The 17,556-nt window shown below is 33.4% G+C and overlaps 1 protein-coding gene across 3 annotated transcripts in view; it reads right to left on the bottom strand.

Moving 5' to 3' along the window:
- LOC126733447 (titin-like) overlaps positions 1-17,556 on the bottom strand; it is a 114,767-nt gene that overhangs the window by 19,138 nt on the left and 78,073 nt on the right. For all 3 annotated transcript variants that reach the window (XM_050436757.1, XM_050436758.1, XM_050436759.1), the window contains one exon: positions 12,889-13,048. In XM_050436757.1, the coding sequence (XP_050292714.1) occupies positions 12,889-13,048 (160 nt within the window). The remainder of the gene's footprint in view (positions 1-12,888; positions 13,049-17,556) is intronic.

Raw genomic sequence — 17,556 nt, 5'->3', positions numbered from 1 at the left:
GGTAAACGCGTCATATGTTAAAGCATCGGGATCCCAATGCCAAGAGATGAATGAATTACATTTTGCAATAAGTCTACTAGCGAAAAGATCAAGAGACGGAATTCCTAAGTTTTTACAAATAAGATTAAAGGCTGGTGAAGATAGTTCATATTCTATGTCCGTATTATCTTTTCTTGATTCAGAATCTGCCTCTTTATTAAGTTTTGATTGTATATAGGTTGCTACTACAAAATTATTCGATTGTTCACACCACATCCAAATTTTTTTTTGCAACTTCATTAAGCCTTGGAAATCTAATGCTCCCCATACGATTAACAGATGATAAAGCTTTTATTATCAATATGTAATAAAATATTGCTATTTTTAACTTCACGCGCAAAACAATTCAAGCTAAAGAAGGCTGCTAACAGTTCTAAACTGTTAATATACCAATGTTTCTCCACAGTACTCCACTGGCCATTGGCTCTTTTACCTTCACAATATGCCCCCCCACCCTTTTTGAGAATCATCTGAATATATTTCCATTACATAATTTTGGACAGGTTTAATAGAGTTGCTAGCAGAAAGAACATGAGATTTCCACCACATCAGGTCATTTAGAATGAACTTAGGAATTTGCATTTTACTTTTATATGACCCTTCGGATTTTTCCAAGGCTAAATACTTTGCACGCTCAAAATTTTTGTAGTACATTTTCCCATATTTAAGTGCTGAAGAGGCTGCAACTATTTTGCTTACAAATCTAGAAAATTATTAAATAGAACAACTTTTAATATCCAAAATTTTATTGATCCAATTAAGCAATTCTTGGCGTTTATCTAAAGGAAGTTCAATGGTCATTTTAGTGGTATTATATACAAAACCCAAAATCTATATGATTTACTAGGTGTAAAACTAGACTTTTCGATATTGACTATAAACCCCAATTATTCCAATACTTGTCGAGACGCTTTAACATTATATAAACAGTCATCGTATGAATCACCAATTAATAAAAAATCATCTAAATAGACTACTGATTTTTTTATATTAATTAATGGAGTACGGGTTTTAACAGCTTTGTAAAAGCTATAGGGGCACTATAAAGACCAAAAGGTAAACATGTATACTCATAATTATGATTTTCAAATTTAAACCTTAAATACTTTCTATGGCATTCCGCTACTTAATAAAAAGATATGCGTCTTTTAAATCTATAGATGCCATATATGAATTGGGATACAAAAATTTTTTGCACACATCTGCGATCTTCCATTTTAAAATGCTGAGTCATCACAAAGCTATTTAAATTTTTTTAATTTAAAATTAAACGTTTTTTACCATTGTGTTTAGAGTTTAGAAAAATTCTGTATAGAAACTGGCCTTTACAAGGCTTACGCTTTCTAATAACTCCGATTTTTAGCAGCCTAAATAATTCTAGTCGAATATGTTGTCTATCTGAAGCAGACCAGCTTTTATTCGAATAATAAGACATCTTTCCTTTGTGGTTGCTCCGAGGGGTCTGATAATATCCTCCCAGAGTTGTGTGCCTTTTGGGAGGCTGCCTCAAGTTTTTTGTATCCATTCTAATAGGCCTTTTAAATGAAGATGACTTCGCAGTTAATTCCTGTCCGGATTTTTCAATCTGTTTCGAGTTCGGTCACTTAAATTAGCACCAAACAACCATCCATCTAGGTCAACATCTTCAATAACTGATTTCAAATGTTTGTCTAAAGATGTACAGATTACATTCTGCCTAGAAACAGACTGGTCATGGTGAATATCAGCTAAAAGTTTAGCCCCATCACAAATTGCCTCTATGGCCTCTACATTCATTTTACCTTCCACTGACATGAGAGAAGTAATAGCCTTGGAAAGAGCAGCTAAGCCAAATCCCATCTGGGATTGAACCTTTCCAACCTAAGGTCACGTTTTAACGCCGTGCCATTCACAGCTGCTTTAACTTCCGGGTTTAATTTAGGAGGAATGGCAGCAGTACAGTTCCAAGGAATTTTCAAGTCAACTTCATTTAGACCTTTTCTTAACAAAAGCTCCCATTGCTGTGCTACGTCTGCTTGAATTGGGGCGGAAAAACAATCCTTTTCCTTATCCATTCTTAAAATATTAAGGATATTTTCATTAAAAACCTTCGTCGAGGTACCCTCTGCAGGAGAATCTGAAAAACCAAAATAAGGTGAATAATACAGCATTTTAGCAGCAATCATGGTCATGATTGTGCAGTATCATATTTTTGACCTTCTAGTCAATTTTAATCAAAATTGCTAGGGATATAAGAAATGCCTCCCTTATTCAAGAGTAGCCATTTACGTTCATCCTCTGATGAAGTGTCAGATATCACTCTTCTCAAGCGTCGAAATTTCTTTACCGATTCCTTCACCAATTCGTTGGGCAAGCTGGGTTTATCCGCTTCGGAATCGGAGCAAGATTGTGATAAAGACACCCAGTCACGAAACCGACCTCGTCCTCGATCCTTTCTATTTTCATAATTTCCTTGCCTCGAGCAGGTAGAAGAAGGGGTCGAACTCGAGGGTGAGCGGCGGCGACGACGTTTACTGTGTTTTATGGCGCTCGGAGATATATTTTCCACTTCATGTATTTTCCTTTTTAATCTTCTAATTCTGCGTTTCATACGAAAGCTGTCGAGGACTCACTGTCTGAAGATGATGAAGAAATAGGATGGCGTCGATTAGGCATTTTCACTTATTACGAACAAATAGAACCGGGAACCGGACGATACGACCGTATTCAAGCGCACGAAAATAAAAACTGAGGGTTGCCGGCGTAGTGTGTGGGTTATTAGCGGGGGTTATCGATTTTTGGCTTTGATACCGGTTCGTGCGCCGTTCCAGCGGATGATGTACTACAGTGTGATCATGAGAGCAAGGCGTCAATATAATCACCCTGCTCGACACGACTGAGTCGCCATCGAATTTGAAGTCGTGATCGTATCGAGATCGAGCCGATGAGGACAATATTTTAACTTTAGCTTTTAACTTTAATGACCTCTATGGAATCCGAATTTAATAATGTGACACTATTATTATTCTTAATAAAGACATTATTTATCTATTTTTGACTAAAAAATTCAACGGCGAAATTGGATTTTTACTATCATCAACGGTTTTCTTAAAATCAAAAAAACTTCCTCTAAAGTTACAATAAACCCATTGATATGGTACTTTTTTCAGTTAATTTTTCCAACTAACTCAATGATACCATCAGATTTTTGGTGCACTAACCCTCCTCCCAAATACAAAAAAATCTTACAAAATTTAAAATAAACCCATGGACATGGTACAGTTTTTCAGCTTGTTTTTTCCAAATAAAAATCTGTGTGCAATCTCATTTTCCCTACCACTAATTCTTATGTCATAGTCAAGAAAAATTTTAAAAAAATCTGAAAAAAATTCGCAATTGCAAATAAAATATTCTCTACTGTCAATATTTTTCCAAAAATACAAATCCCATTTATTCCGTTATAATTAGCATAGCGTAACTTGTTTCTATTTTAATTTTGCTAACTGTTTGTTAAACCCAATTTCCTGATAGTTTTTAAGAGAGTAACGCACTCTTTGGATCATAACAGGTATTTTGACGGTTTGCCAAACTATTTCGACATAAATTTTGAGCGGCTATCACGTGGTCGGCAACATGGCGAAATTGTCGTTAGGCACCTGACGAGTACGTACGGACTGGAATTCTATTATTGGAAAACGATTGTGGTGGCCCATAAAATACGGGACGTCGGCTATAGTATAAAATCTCAGGAAAGGTCAGTCTGACAACTTTATATTTTATATTTTTCCTATAATATTAGTTACGTAATTTTTTGATTACAAACAGTTTGTGTCATCAGCATATCCTAAATTTGGGAAAAATCTTTGCGACTTGGCAACCCTGTGAACTAATTTATTTACAACTAATAATTGACGCGACGCACAGTGCTTCGACCAATGGACAAAAATCGAAAAAGTGACTTTTTTTTCAGAAGTATTTAAATACCTTATCTTAAAGACCATAAACAAATAGCCACTATTCCACAAAAATGTTATCGTATATAGCATTTTTTGTTTATAAGTATTTGCGCCAAAAATAATAAAATCTCGTGTGTTGACCAGTACCTTTTTGTAATTAAAACTTGAGTATACTTTGTTGGTGTTTCAAGACAAGCGGTTAAACGTTGAAATCTTTTTTAAACATGGACAGTGTACAACAAGGTATGTACTTTAATATCATGTATTAAAAAATTTTAAAGTCGTTTATCATTTAACCATAATAAATGTAAAAGCAGTGCAATTATTTTATATTTCGCTTTAAATTTGAAACTTTAAAAAGGCATATAAAAAAAGCCTCTTAAAACCATTTGTAGTTTTTGCATTTTATTGTTAATACATTTATATATTATCATTTCGTATATAGTTTATCTGCGTCAGTCTGCGACGAAGCTTTAAATATTTTTTTTTCAGAGGATGTCAAATCAATAAAGAAAGCGGATCTTTTTTGAGATATGGATAGAACATCGGAATCAAAATCCAAAACTATTTATTTATGAAAAAATCCATTCCCTTTTAAATTTTTCGAAATCCCTCGCCTCAAGTTGAAACTCACTTCACCAAGCAAAGCAGAATTATTTGCCTTCATTTTAATAAAAAATGGAGTAATAGCATCGCGAAATCGTGTCAGATTTATGGAAAAAAATAAAATTTGGTTATAAACTGAGTTACCATTACCAGAATGTTTAATAGGTGGAAGAAAAGTCAATTTTAACTTAGAAGTCGCTGGTCCATCCCGTATTCGTGGTAGGCCGCTAAAAGCATTTACAGGGTCTTCAAAGCGGACGAAACTTCAGCGCGCTAAAAAAATCACTGCTGGCAGAACATCTGATGAAATTTTATATGCTGCAAAACTTGTAAGTAGTTCATCGCCGCCACATACATCTCTTACTTTCTATCAGGCACTAGCTCTCTATTGAGATCTTGACTTATCAGAAAGAAAATACAATTTATTGCGCTCGGTAGTCAATAAAATGGGAGTACATATTTTTCCAAGTTTATACAATACCTTAAGACAATGTCAAAATGCTTTGTTACCCTTTAAAATTTGCGCCACCGCAATTTCAGCAGAAGTTGATTTACAAGATATATTAAATTCAACAGCTTAAAGCATTATTAAAATAGCAAATATACAGAAGAATAGAAAACTGGAGCTTATATGCAAAAATGGTTTTAATGGTAGTTCTGGCCATAGCCAATACAAGCAAAAATTTTCTGATATATCTTTGACAGATGAATATATGTTTTTAGAGGCTTTCGTTCCCTTACGACTACGTGATGTACAAAGTAAGAAAGATATATGGGTTAATTCTCGTTCATCATCTACACTTTTCTGTCGACCTTTTAAATTCATATTTCAAAAAGAGAATAAAGAGCTAGTGCGCAATGAAGAACAAGAAATTAAAAATAAAATTAATGACCTTAATAATTTTATTTTAAAATTTTAAAACGGAACTACTTGTATAGTATCATTTAAAATGTTGTTCACTATGATGGATGGTAGTGTAGCAGATATTCTCTCTGACACAAACGCAACATCCAGATGCATGATCTGTGGATCAAGTCCGAAAGAAATGAATTTGCCAAATACCAACCGTCCTTCAAAAGTAGAAAACTACAGCTTTGGTTTGTCCACATTACACTGCTGGATAAGATTTTTTGAGTGCTTACTTCACATTAGTTATCGATTGCAAATAAGATCTTGGCAAGTTAAAGGAGCAGAAAATAAGAAAATAGTGGAAAACAACAAAAAGAAAATACAGTCAGATTTTAAATAAAAAATAGGCCTGATTGTGGACAAACCAAAGCAAGGAGACGGATCAAGCAACGATGGCAATACAGCTAGACGCTTTTTTTACAATCCAGATCCAAGCTCTGAAATAACAGGAATAGACAAGCGTCTTATAATAAATTTTTCGACTATTCTTGGAACTCTTTCTAGTGGCTGTCACATTCAGGTACTAGAGTTTAAGAAACTTTAATCTAAACAATTATATTTAGATTTATATAATTGGTATTACATGCCAAGTAGCTTGCATAAGGTTCTGGTACACGGATCTGAAATACTCGATTCATTTTCTTTACCTATAGGACAACTTTCCGAGGATGCATTAGAAGCGAGACATAATGAGGCAAGAAAATATCGATTATTTCACACCCGCCCGCAAGTATTCTAGAACAAAATGTAATATGGATTTATTAAAAAGACTACTTTTAACATCAGAGCCCATTACCTCATTGCAAAGGACAGTCACTTCAAAGCAAAATGAGAATCAAAACCGGAAAGTCGAAAAATATATTATACGAGAGGAAAGATCATTAATTGATGATTTAGACATAAATTTAGAAAATTCTGTCAGCAGTGATTTTAGCGATAATTCTGATTCAGAATAATATTCCTTAAACCTATACATAATATGTGTACATATTTTCCATATCTTTTTTGAGTTAAGATTTTTTTGTTATAGTTTTCAGTTTTAGTTAAAATAAAAACAAAATTTTAATTTTGATTAGATTAATTTTCACATAAAACTTAAAAGCATTTTCATATTTAGTATTAGTACTGTTTATTTTTTGCTAAATTTAGGAGTTATTTTTTCCCACTTTTTACATTTATTGTTTGTATCTGTAATATTTTTTGCCGTATTTCCTTTAAAGAAAAATTTGTATTTGTGTGTATATACCTTTTTATTAATATTTTAAATACATTATATGTATAGTGGTATAGTTTTTTTTTTGGGCTAAATTTCTCTTGTAAGAAATACCAGCATACTAAAGATTACGAAAAAGAAATCAACTTTTACACTTATGGAAGTTATAGATATCGTGTACTTTAAATTTGTTATGTAATTGTATTGTTGCTATTAAAAGTTAAGTAAATAATTTAATTTTCATAGGGGTAAATCAGCAAGTTACTATTGTTTTTTTTATAAGAAAACTAAAAAGCAACATTTTTATTTGTCCAGCTCTTAATGTATTGGTCGCATATTTCCCTGTAACATTAGATATTAAATTGTCTAAATTCTTTCAATGAAAGGGCCTTTTATTGGTACAAAGTTGCATAAGTTTCGGAGCGTTACGCTTAGTCAAATAGAAGTAACTGATTTTTGTCCCAAGGTCCTATATACTCGAAGCACTGTGCGACGTAGCAAATTGGAATTTTAAATCTGATTTGGTCATTAAATTCGGCAGAATAAATGAATGAATGGGAACAGTGTCGATGGGTTTATTTCGATTTTTGAAAAATTGTCATAGTTTTGAGAGGAGGGTAAGTAGTACCAAAAATCTGATTGTACCACTAAGTTAGTTGGAAAAAATGGGTTGCAAAAATGTATAATTTCGATCAGTTTAATGTGACTTTTGAGAAAGTTTTTATGATTTTGGGAAAATCGTCGATGAATCAAAAATCTAATTTCACCATTAAATTTGTCATTCAAAAGTAGCTGAAAACGAATATCATGTTGGTGGCTTTATTTTCATTTTTAAACAAGTTTTTTGAGAGTCTATACAAATTTGCCTATGTATTTATAAAATATGCAATGGAAATAAACAAAATTCAGAACTTCTAGAAGATTCTTGTTGTGGTGTTGGTGGTTAAGAGTCCAGAGCTATTGAGATTCAGATTTTAGCGCCCACGATGCTCTTCTTTACGATTTATTTTAGAACGAACCATTGGGAAATAGAGCCGGGGTGACCGGGGTCCGGTAAAAATAAAGGGACCTTCAAAAAAACGATTTTTTTTTGAAAATTCTTGCATAAAGTGTTGAGTGTGGTCAAAATATTGATAAAAAAGTGAGGATGATTGAAAAAATACAAAACTTTGGAAATTATGAAAATTTTTCTACATCCGTTAAATACGTAATTATTGCCCGCTTGCACAAGGTTTTTAAGCTCTTGATTTTGGTATAATTAAAAAATATATCCTCTTCAGACCCCCGGTACACATTTGTGTACAAAATATTTAACTCCATTTTTTGACTTTACCTATTAGTAACAGTCTGTTTAGGCCCCGCAAGTGCCACTTGTTATCTGGCAGGCAACCTGTGCGAAAGTGAAAGCACAGTCTAACACAGTTAAAAACTATATACTTTGGTGAAAGTGTTCTGGCGTCTACCAGTACAGCTGATTCTGAAAAGGCCAAACCGGTTCGCCGTAAGTACCAAATTTTGCTTAAAAACAAATTATGTAGGGTAGAAATCTAGTAAATTAGTATCTAGGAAGACTAAAATATAGGACAAATTCCTTAAAAATTATAAATTAATTTTTGTTTGTAAATCACGCCACGACAAATTTGTTTGTACACATTTGTGTACGTTGGGTCTTATTGACCAAAAGTCCCTATCACAAATGTGGCCATATTGGGTCTAAAAGAAGTTTTTTTTTAGGTCGGAACGTTTACTACAGCGACGAACAATTAGCGGAGATTTTGGATCAGAGCGATTTTTTTGCCACTGACGAAGAAAGCGACTTTGAAGCTATTAATGCCCGTTACGATTTAGTGACTCCAGCAGTGACTTTTCAAGAAATGGGGAATCATCTATCAGGGAATCACCAGTGATCCCAACAATTAATTTGGATGCACATAACAATGCAACAAGTTCAGAAGAAGAAGATTCAATTCCCCTTAGTAGAGTTTTTCCAAACTTAATTTGTCCTGTTCAGGAAGACAATGAAAGTGATGTCAGCAGCTCCTTCGGTAATAACTCAATACTAGCCACTAAAAAAAAACCATCCCCAACAAAGAGATCTGTTGGTAACTTAAATCAATCGCGTAAGAGGCAAAAAACTCAAAAAGTACCGGCCCAAAAATGGCATGACGTAAAAGAGGGCTGCGATTTAGAGACTAATTTTGCGCAATTCATTCCTCCTTTACCTGATGTTCAGGAAAGGAAGAACTATTATCCAATTGATTATTTCCATCAGTACTTCGATAAAGCTTTTTTTAAAAATCTAACGGAAAATACAAATATTCATTTTCAACAAACTTGTAATACTTTGCTTAATACAAGCGAGACCGAAATACGTGCCTACGTCGGAATTACATTATTAATGGGAGTTTTGGGTTACCCTCGAATACGCATGTACTGGTCAAAATCATTTAAAATTCCACTGATCGCTGATACAATGGGCAGGAATAGATTTTTTAAAATAAGAAATTATCTTCATGCTGTTAATAACTTGGAAGTTTCAGATGAAGAACAAAAACGTGATAAACTATGGAAAGTGCGTCCAATAATAACTTCTTTTCATAATGCGGTTTTGGCGCGGCTACCGAGAGAGGAGAATGTGAGCATTGATGAACAAATGATACCATTTTCGGGTAAAGTAGTTATTTGACAGTACGTTCCTCGAAAACCCAACCCCACTGGTCTAAAAAACTATGTTTTAGCTTCAAAAAAGGAAAACTATTTTAGATTTTGAAATTTACCAAGGAAAAACAACTAATTTTCCAGAAGACGTCGAGAAGGAAAATTTAGATGCAGGGGGTAGAGCCAAGTGAAACTTTTATCAAACATTTATTTCGACCGCTATTTTACAAGCGTTACTTTATTAGATAAACTAAGGGAAAAGGGAATTTCTAGTACAGGAACTGCAATGTCCAACAGATTTCCAAAAGTTGGTTTTTCCACTGACTATGAACTATTAAAGTTAGGCAGAGGGACCATAAAATCAAAAGTAAAAGATGATAAAAAGGTAGCTCTAGTTAGGTGGATGGACAATAAGGCAATAACAATGGCCTCTTCAGCACACAGCATTAATCCAATACAATCAATGTCGAAGATATTTGAGGCCTGATCAACAGTATTTAAATGTTCCCCAACCAGATGTAGTAAGGCGCTACAATGAACTTATGGGAGGGGTTGATTTACTGAATCGACTAATTGCAGCTTATAGATGTTATCATAAAACTAAAAAATGGCCAATAAGAGTGTTTGAACACTTCATGGATTGTGCAGTAGTCAACTCATGGAATCAGTATAGGAGTGACTGTGAAATATTAAAAGTCAAAAAGACTGACATTCTAGATTTAATCGAATTTAAAATGCGCATAGCAGAAGCACTAATTAAAGGAATATCAACTGCCGAATCTGAATCTGATGATGCGAAAAAAATTACCGGGTCGGCTGGAATGGTGCCTCTACCTCCTCCTGAAGTGGAAAAATCAAAAGCCCGGCGCATCTACTAAAAGCCATGGATATTAAAGAGGCTCAGAGGTACAGAAATCCCGACTGTACGAGACGTACGCGAGTCAAGTGCATTTCGTGTAATATTTTTTTATGCGTTGTTAAAGACCGTGATTGTTTTATTGAGTTTCATAATTAAAACAAGATTCCTCTTTTATGTTCTTTAGCGATATATGTTATGTTTTTTTTTCATATTAAATAAATGCACTTTTAAAATTAAAAAATGTTTTTTATTTTTTATTTTAACTTTAGTTAGATACTAAATTTTAATTAGCTACTGTTGAAAAATATTTTGTACACAAATGTGTACATTGGTATTCGCGAGTTTAAAGGATATAATATGGACCCAAGATACACATTTGTGTACAAATTATTTTAGCGCCCCCTTTGGCGGGGCAAGTACGATTGAGATAATTATTAGCTTAAAATGGTGCCCTAGTTAACTCCAAGTGAACCAAATAAAAATTTTTGGATTTTGGAACTTTTTGGGGGCTAAAATTGTAAATTTATAGGATTTTTTATCGCTTTGTATTTGTACTCCTATCCTATAATTACATATTTTGTAATTTACACACACGAAAAATAAAACAACAACCTTATTGACAATAATGGGAGTGGCTTCACTATGTCCCCAATAGTATTTTCTGGTTTTGTCTGGAACACTTTTTAGTTGGATGAGTTGGCTGTGGACTCAATTTTAGATAATAATTGCATAATATACAGGGTGTCCCAAAATTACATCGCAATATTTTACCAGCCGCCTCTTTGTCTAAAAATAAGACAAAACTTCATATACAGGAGTCTTGAAAAGTGAATCGTTTTCATGTTACAAGGTGTGTTATAATTCCTATTGAAGGTGGTTTTTTGTTAATATTTTCGAAACGCCTGGTCGTTATTTTTCGAAAATTTTATCGTATACTATACCTACTGTTATTGTTACTAACTGCTTTCATAACATTTTATGCTAAAATGTATATAGGGTTAATTAAAATTAGTGGTCAGCAAGGATAAAAATGTCAAAATTTTTTTCCTAGCTACTTTCTAATAATTTTGATAATAAAATCGAAAAAAATCAATATTTTTACATAAAAAAGGTGCTCTTGTCTTATTTCGATAGGAGCCCTGTTTTTGAAATAATCAGACATAAATATTTTTTAACCTACTACAGTCATAAAGTATTTTTGATCACGTTTAATAAAATTAAAAGGTATGTTACAAATCATCAGGTATAAACCAGACCTAAGACTATTACAAATACTTAATTTTAAGATCAAAAACTATTTTCTTTGTTAAAAATGTTATTTCAAAATTGTAAATAATTGAGAAAAATTAAAACAATTAACACACAAAAATTAAAACAACTGTGTCCGAAACATGTAGGGAATTTTAAATAACTAAATGTTTACAGAGGGAGACTGCAGGATTTTCATTTTACCTTAACCTACGACTCCACTGCAAATATGGAATATTTCTTCACTATCAGATATTTCTTTCTAATCGTTGATGATATCAAAACACAAATTTTCAAAAAACCTTTTTATTCAATTTATCAGTCAAAAGAAGCTAAAAACGAGTACCATGTCGATGGATATTTTGGATTTTTTAAAAATGTTTTCTTGATTCTAAGAGGAGGGTTAGTGGTACTAAAAATCTGATGGTACCATTGAGTTACTTGGATAAAGGACTTGAAAAAGAGCGAAAATTCATTATGAGGCTTAACTAGGTGCAATAATAAATCATCTAGACTGTCTGAAATTAAAAAAGTATTGCATGGTTCAACTGCCTGGAATTGAAAATTCCTTATGTGGATTAATTGCCTGGAACAAGTGTATTATACATATATCGTCTAGAATTAAAAATTCTCAATAATGTCTTGGGGATAATTTGTTCTAACCGTGAAGAAGGGAATCTAAAAGACTGACTCAGTTCTTAGTCACTTTATCCGACTTAATAAATCAGGGAAATTTACTTTATTTGCAGATGATACGACTATTCTATGACGTTTTGTGCATCGAGTGCTTTAATTTACACCTAATCGAATAATAAACCTAAGAAATAGTTCTGTATGTGAGAAAAGATTTAACGATACATAAGTAAATCCAGCAAAGGATCCAAATTTCCTGGGTTTTCTCTTATGCTCATATGCCTAGGATATGAGAAATTTATTTTTTAATTAATTCTTAAGGAGGTTAAAGAAATAGGAATTTTTTCTTTTGATTAACTCGTGCAGCTCTTTTTTTACCATATAAGTCCCACTATATGTCTGGATCTAACATATGGTGGTTAAAGTGGAAAACTCACTAGAGAATGCTGGAAATATTCATTCCTTTACTGGTTTCGACATGAACACACGTGGCACCATCTATTGGTTATTAACAGAACAGAAATCCAAGGTCCATGCGGTTTGGCCAGACGAGAATATACGTCATCCATGCGCTTACCACTCTTTTTAATAAAACCCAAACAATTGTAATAAGATATAAATATTTAATTAAAATTCAATGTACTTCAGGAACAACCAAAAATGCTGCAGTTATATAAATAGGTTAGTGATACCGAAAGTCTGATTATACCATTGTGTTATTTGGATAATATGAGTAGAATTGATGGGTTTTCTACATTTGTTCAACCACTCAAAACATAATACTTACCAGTAGGCGTGCATGCACCATTAACGTAATACCCGGGATAGACCATGTTAAAAATAGGTGGGCCACTATAGTCCGATACTCCACTGTTTGAGGCCTCACCTCCGCTCTGACTCATGTCCTGACTCGTTGCCTCCTCATTGTTCGGACTCATTGACTCACTCTGGAATAACGAGAAATTCTACATTAGTTTTACCATAAACCCTATATGCTCAGAAACATTGTAAAAAAAGTTCATAATACTCGAACATTCGTATGGCATTTTGTCAAAAAAAATGTTCTGGTCCTGTGATGGTCCCAATTTAAAAGTTTTATGTGTTAGAACATCACGTTTATAGTCACATGAGTGACTGTACCGTCACGCGGAATAGAAAGCTTTACTGAATCAATTATATAAATGTGGATATTTTTAGAAAGGTGGCATTAATTTTGGAAAAGTAACATGCTTGGATGTAAAAATAGAAAATACAATGTTGTATTGGTTGTATATTGAATTTGCCAAATGGTAATGACTTAGAATGGTCAGAAAGTCGTTCAATACAATTTTCGTTCAAGGATTAGAACGGTTTAAGCAACCGCCTCTGAGATACCCGTAAATTACTGAGGTTTGTCTGGTGGACACTTGAAAAAAGTCACAATTTGGTCTGCAAAAAACGTCAATATCTTAAGAACTACATGACATATTTTGACAAATAAAGTCTCAGATTGCTCAGAAAATGTTTTTTTACAAATTTCATTCAAGCATCAGAACGATCCAAGTATAAAGCTTCTGAATTCGTATGTATTATACTAACTAGGCTAAATGAGGTTGATCTTGTAACCGCAGTTGGTCCCCAAAAAACCTTAATATCTCAAAACACTAAATTACGAATGTTGACAAATGATGCATCAGATTACTCAGAAACTTTTTCTACAAATATACTTTAAGTCTCAGAACGATCCAAGTATTAGTTTCTGAGTTAGTATGAAATTAATCCGCTAGTTCTTGAAACGGTAGTTAGTCCCCAAACAACCTCAATATCTCAAAAACTAAATGTCATATATTAATGAATAATGTGTTAGATTTCTCAGAAAACGTTTTTCTACTAATGTTATTTCAAGTTCAGATCGATTCAAGTATCAGCTTCTGAGTAAGCTTGAAATTAATGAGATTGCTTTTGTAACGGCAGTTGGTTCCCAAAAACCTCAACATCTGAAAAAAGTAAATGACGTATGTTGATGAATGAGGCCTCAGATTGCTCAGATAGCTTAATTTTAGGCTCAGAATGATCCAATTATCGGATTCCGAGTTAATAAGAAATCAGTAACGTTAGTCTTAAAACAGCAGTTGGTTCCCAAAAAACCACCATATCTGAAAAAACTAAATAATATGTAATAATGTTGACAAATAAAGTGTCAGTCAAAATAGGGTGCTCAGAAACCTTTTTTGTATAGATTCTATTGAAGGTTCAGAACGATCCAAGTATCGGCTTCTGAGTTGGTATGAAATTAATGAGGTAGTTCTTGTAACGGGAGTGAGTCCCCATAAAATCTCAGTATCTCAAAAAAGTAAATGACGTATATTAATAAGTGAGATCTTAAAATACTCAGAAAACTTTTTTCTACAAATGTCATTTAAGGCTTAAATCGATTGAATTATCAGCTTCTGAGTTAGCATGACATTAATGAGGTTGGTGTTTTAACGGCCATTAGTCGCTCAAAAACTAAAAAACTTATGTTGACAATTGAGGCCTCAAATTGCTCAGAAAGCTTTTTTCTACAAGTATAATTTCAGGCTCAGAACAATCCAATTATCAGATTCTGAGTTAGTATGAAATCAATAACGTTAGTCTTGTAACGGCATTTGGTCCCTAAAAACCATCAATATCTCAAAAAACATATGTTGAGAAATAAGGCTTGGAGTGCTCAGAAAACTTGTTTGTACAAATTTCATTGAAGGCTTAGGACGAGCCAAATATCGGCTTCTGAGTTAATATGAAATTAATGAGGTAGTTCTTCTAACGGCGATTAGTACCCAAAAAATCTCAGTATCTTAAAAACTAAATGACGTATGTTGACAAGTCAGGTCTCGAATTACTCAGAAAACTTTTTTGTACAAATTTTATTTTAACACTCAGAACGATCCAAGTATCGGCTTCTGAGTTAGTATAAAATTAATAAGGTAGTTCTTGCAACGGCAGTTAGTCCCCAACAATTCTCAATATCTCAAAAACATGTAAAAAAATTAATGAGGTAGTTCTTGCAACGGCAGTTAGTCCCCAAAAAATCTCAATATCTCAAAAACTAAGTGACATATTTTGACAAGTGAGGCCTCAGGTTGCTCAGAAAACTTTTTTGTACAAATTTCATTCAAGGCTCAGAACGATTTAAGTATCGGCTTCTGAGTAAATATCAAATGAATGAAGTTTTTACAACGGCAATTAGTCTCCAAAAAATCTCAATATCTCAAAAACTAAGTGACATATTTTGACAAGTGAGGCCTCAGGTTGCTCAGAAAACTTTTTTGTACAAATTTCATTTCAAAGGCTCAGAACGATCCAAGTATCGGCTTCCGAGTAAATATGAAATGAATGAGGTAGTTCTTGTAACGACAGTTAGTCCCCAACAATTTTCAATATCTCAAAAACTAAGTGACGTATTTTGACAAGTGAAACCTCAGGTTGCTCAGAAAATTTTTTTTTACAATTTTGTTTGAGGCTTAGAACGATCCAAGTATCAACTTCTGAGTTAGTATGAAATTAATGAGGTAGTTCTCGCAACGGCAGTTAGTCCCCAAAAAATCTCAATATCTCAAAATTTAAGTGACTTATGTTGACAAGTGAGGCCTCAGATTGCTCAGAAAACTTTTTTCTACAAATTTTGTTTAAGGCTCAGAACGATCCAAGTATTGGCTTCTGAGTTAATATGAAATGAATGAGGTAGTTTTTGTAACGGCAGTTAGTCCCCAAAAAATCTCAATATCTCAAAAAGTAAGTGACGTATGTTGACAAGTGAGGTCTCGAATTACTCAGAAAAATTTTTTGTACAAATTTTATTTAAGGCTCAGAACGATTCAACGGCTTCTGAGTAAATATGAAATGAATGAGGTAGTTCTTGTAACAGCAGTTAGTCCTCAAAAAATCACAATATCTCAAAAACTCAGTGACGTATTTTGACAAGTCAAGTCTCAGGTTACTCAGAAAACATTTTTGTGTAAATTTTATTCAAGGCTCAGAACGATTCAAGTATCGGCTTCTGAGTTAGTATGAAATTAATGAGGTAGTTCTTGCAACGGCAGTTAGTCCCCAACAATTCTTAATATCTCAAAAACTAAGTGACGTATTTTGACAAGCGAAGCCTCAGGTTGCTCAGAAAACTTTTTTGTACAAATTTCATTCAAGGCTCAGAACGATCCAAGTATCGGCTTCTGAGTTAGTATAAAATTAATGAGGTAGTTCTTGTAACGGCAGTTAGTTCCCAAAAAATCTCAATATCTCAAAAACTAAGTGACGTATTTTGACAAGTAAAGCCTCAGGTTGCTCAGAAAACTTTTTTGAACAAATTTCATTCAAGGCTCAGAACGATTCAAGATTCAACTTCTGAGTTAGTATGAAATTAATGAGGTAGTTCTTGCAACGGCTGTTAGTCCCCAACAATTCTCAATATCTCAAAAACTAAGTGACGTATTTTGACAAGTGAAACCTCAGGCTGCTCAGAAAACTTTTTTGTACAAATTTCATTTAAAGCTCAGAACAATCCAAGTATTGGCTTCTGAGTTAGTATGAAATTAATGAGGTAGTTCTTGCAACGGTAGTTAGTCCCCAACAATTCTCAATATCTCAAAAACTAAGTGACGTATTTTGACAAGTGAAACCTCAGGTTGCTCAGAAAACTTTTTTGTACAAATTTCATTCAAAGCTTAGAACGATCCAAGTATCAACTTATGAGTTAGAATGAAATTAATAAGGTAGTTCTTGTAACGGCAGTTAGTTCCAAAAAATCTCAATATCTCAAAAACTAACTGACGTATTTTGACAAGTGAGGTCTCAAATTACTCAGAAAACTTTTTTGTACAAATTTCATGCAAGGCTCAGAACGATCCAAGTATCGGCATCTGAGTAAATATGAAATGAACGAGGTAGGTTTTGCAACGGCAATTAGTCCTCAAAAAATCTCAATATCTCAAAAACTAAGTGAGATATTTTGACAAGTCAGGCCTCAGGGTGCTCAGAAAACTTTTTTCTACAAATTTCGTTTGAGGCTCAGAAGGATTCAAGTATTAGCTTCTGAGTTAGTATAAAATAATTGAGGTAGTTCTTGCAACGGAAGTTCGTTCCCAAAAAATCTCAATATCTCAAAAACTAAATGACGTATTTTGACAAGTGAGGCCTCAGGATGCTCAGAAAACTTTTTTGTACAAATTTCATTCAAGGCTCAGAACGATACAAGTATGGACTTTTGAGTTAGTATGAAATTAATGAGGTAGTTCTCGCAACGGCAGTTAGTCCCCAAAAAATCTCAATATCTCAAAATTTAGGTGACTTATGTTGACAAGCGACGCCTCAGATTGCTCAGAAAAATTTTTTCCACAAATTTTGTTTAAGACTCAGAACGATTCAAGTATCGGCTTCTGAGTAAATATGAAATGAATGAGGTAGTTTTTACAACGGCAATTAGTCCTCAAAAAATCTC

The sequence above is a fragment of the Anthonomus grandis genome, chromosome 2 (genome assembly GCF_022605725.1).
Source record: "Anthonomus grandis grandis chromosome 2, icAntGran1.3, whole genome shotgun sequence".
NCBI classification, from domain to species: Eukaryota; Metazoa; Arthropoda; class Insecta; order Coleoptera; family Curculionidae; genus Anthonomus; species Anthonomus grandis.
The sequence above is the reverse complement of the archived record's forward strand: the minus strand, read 5'-3'. Positions and strand labels throughout refer to the sequence as shown.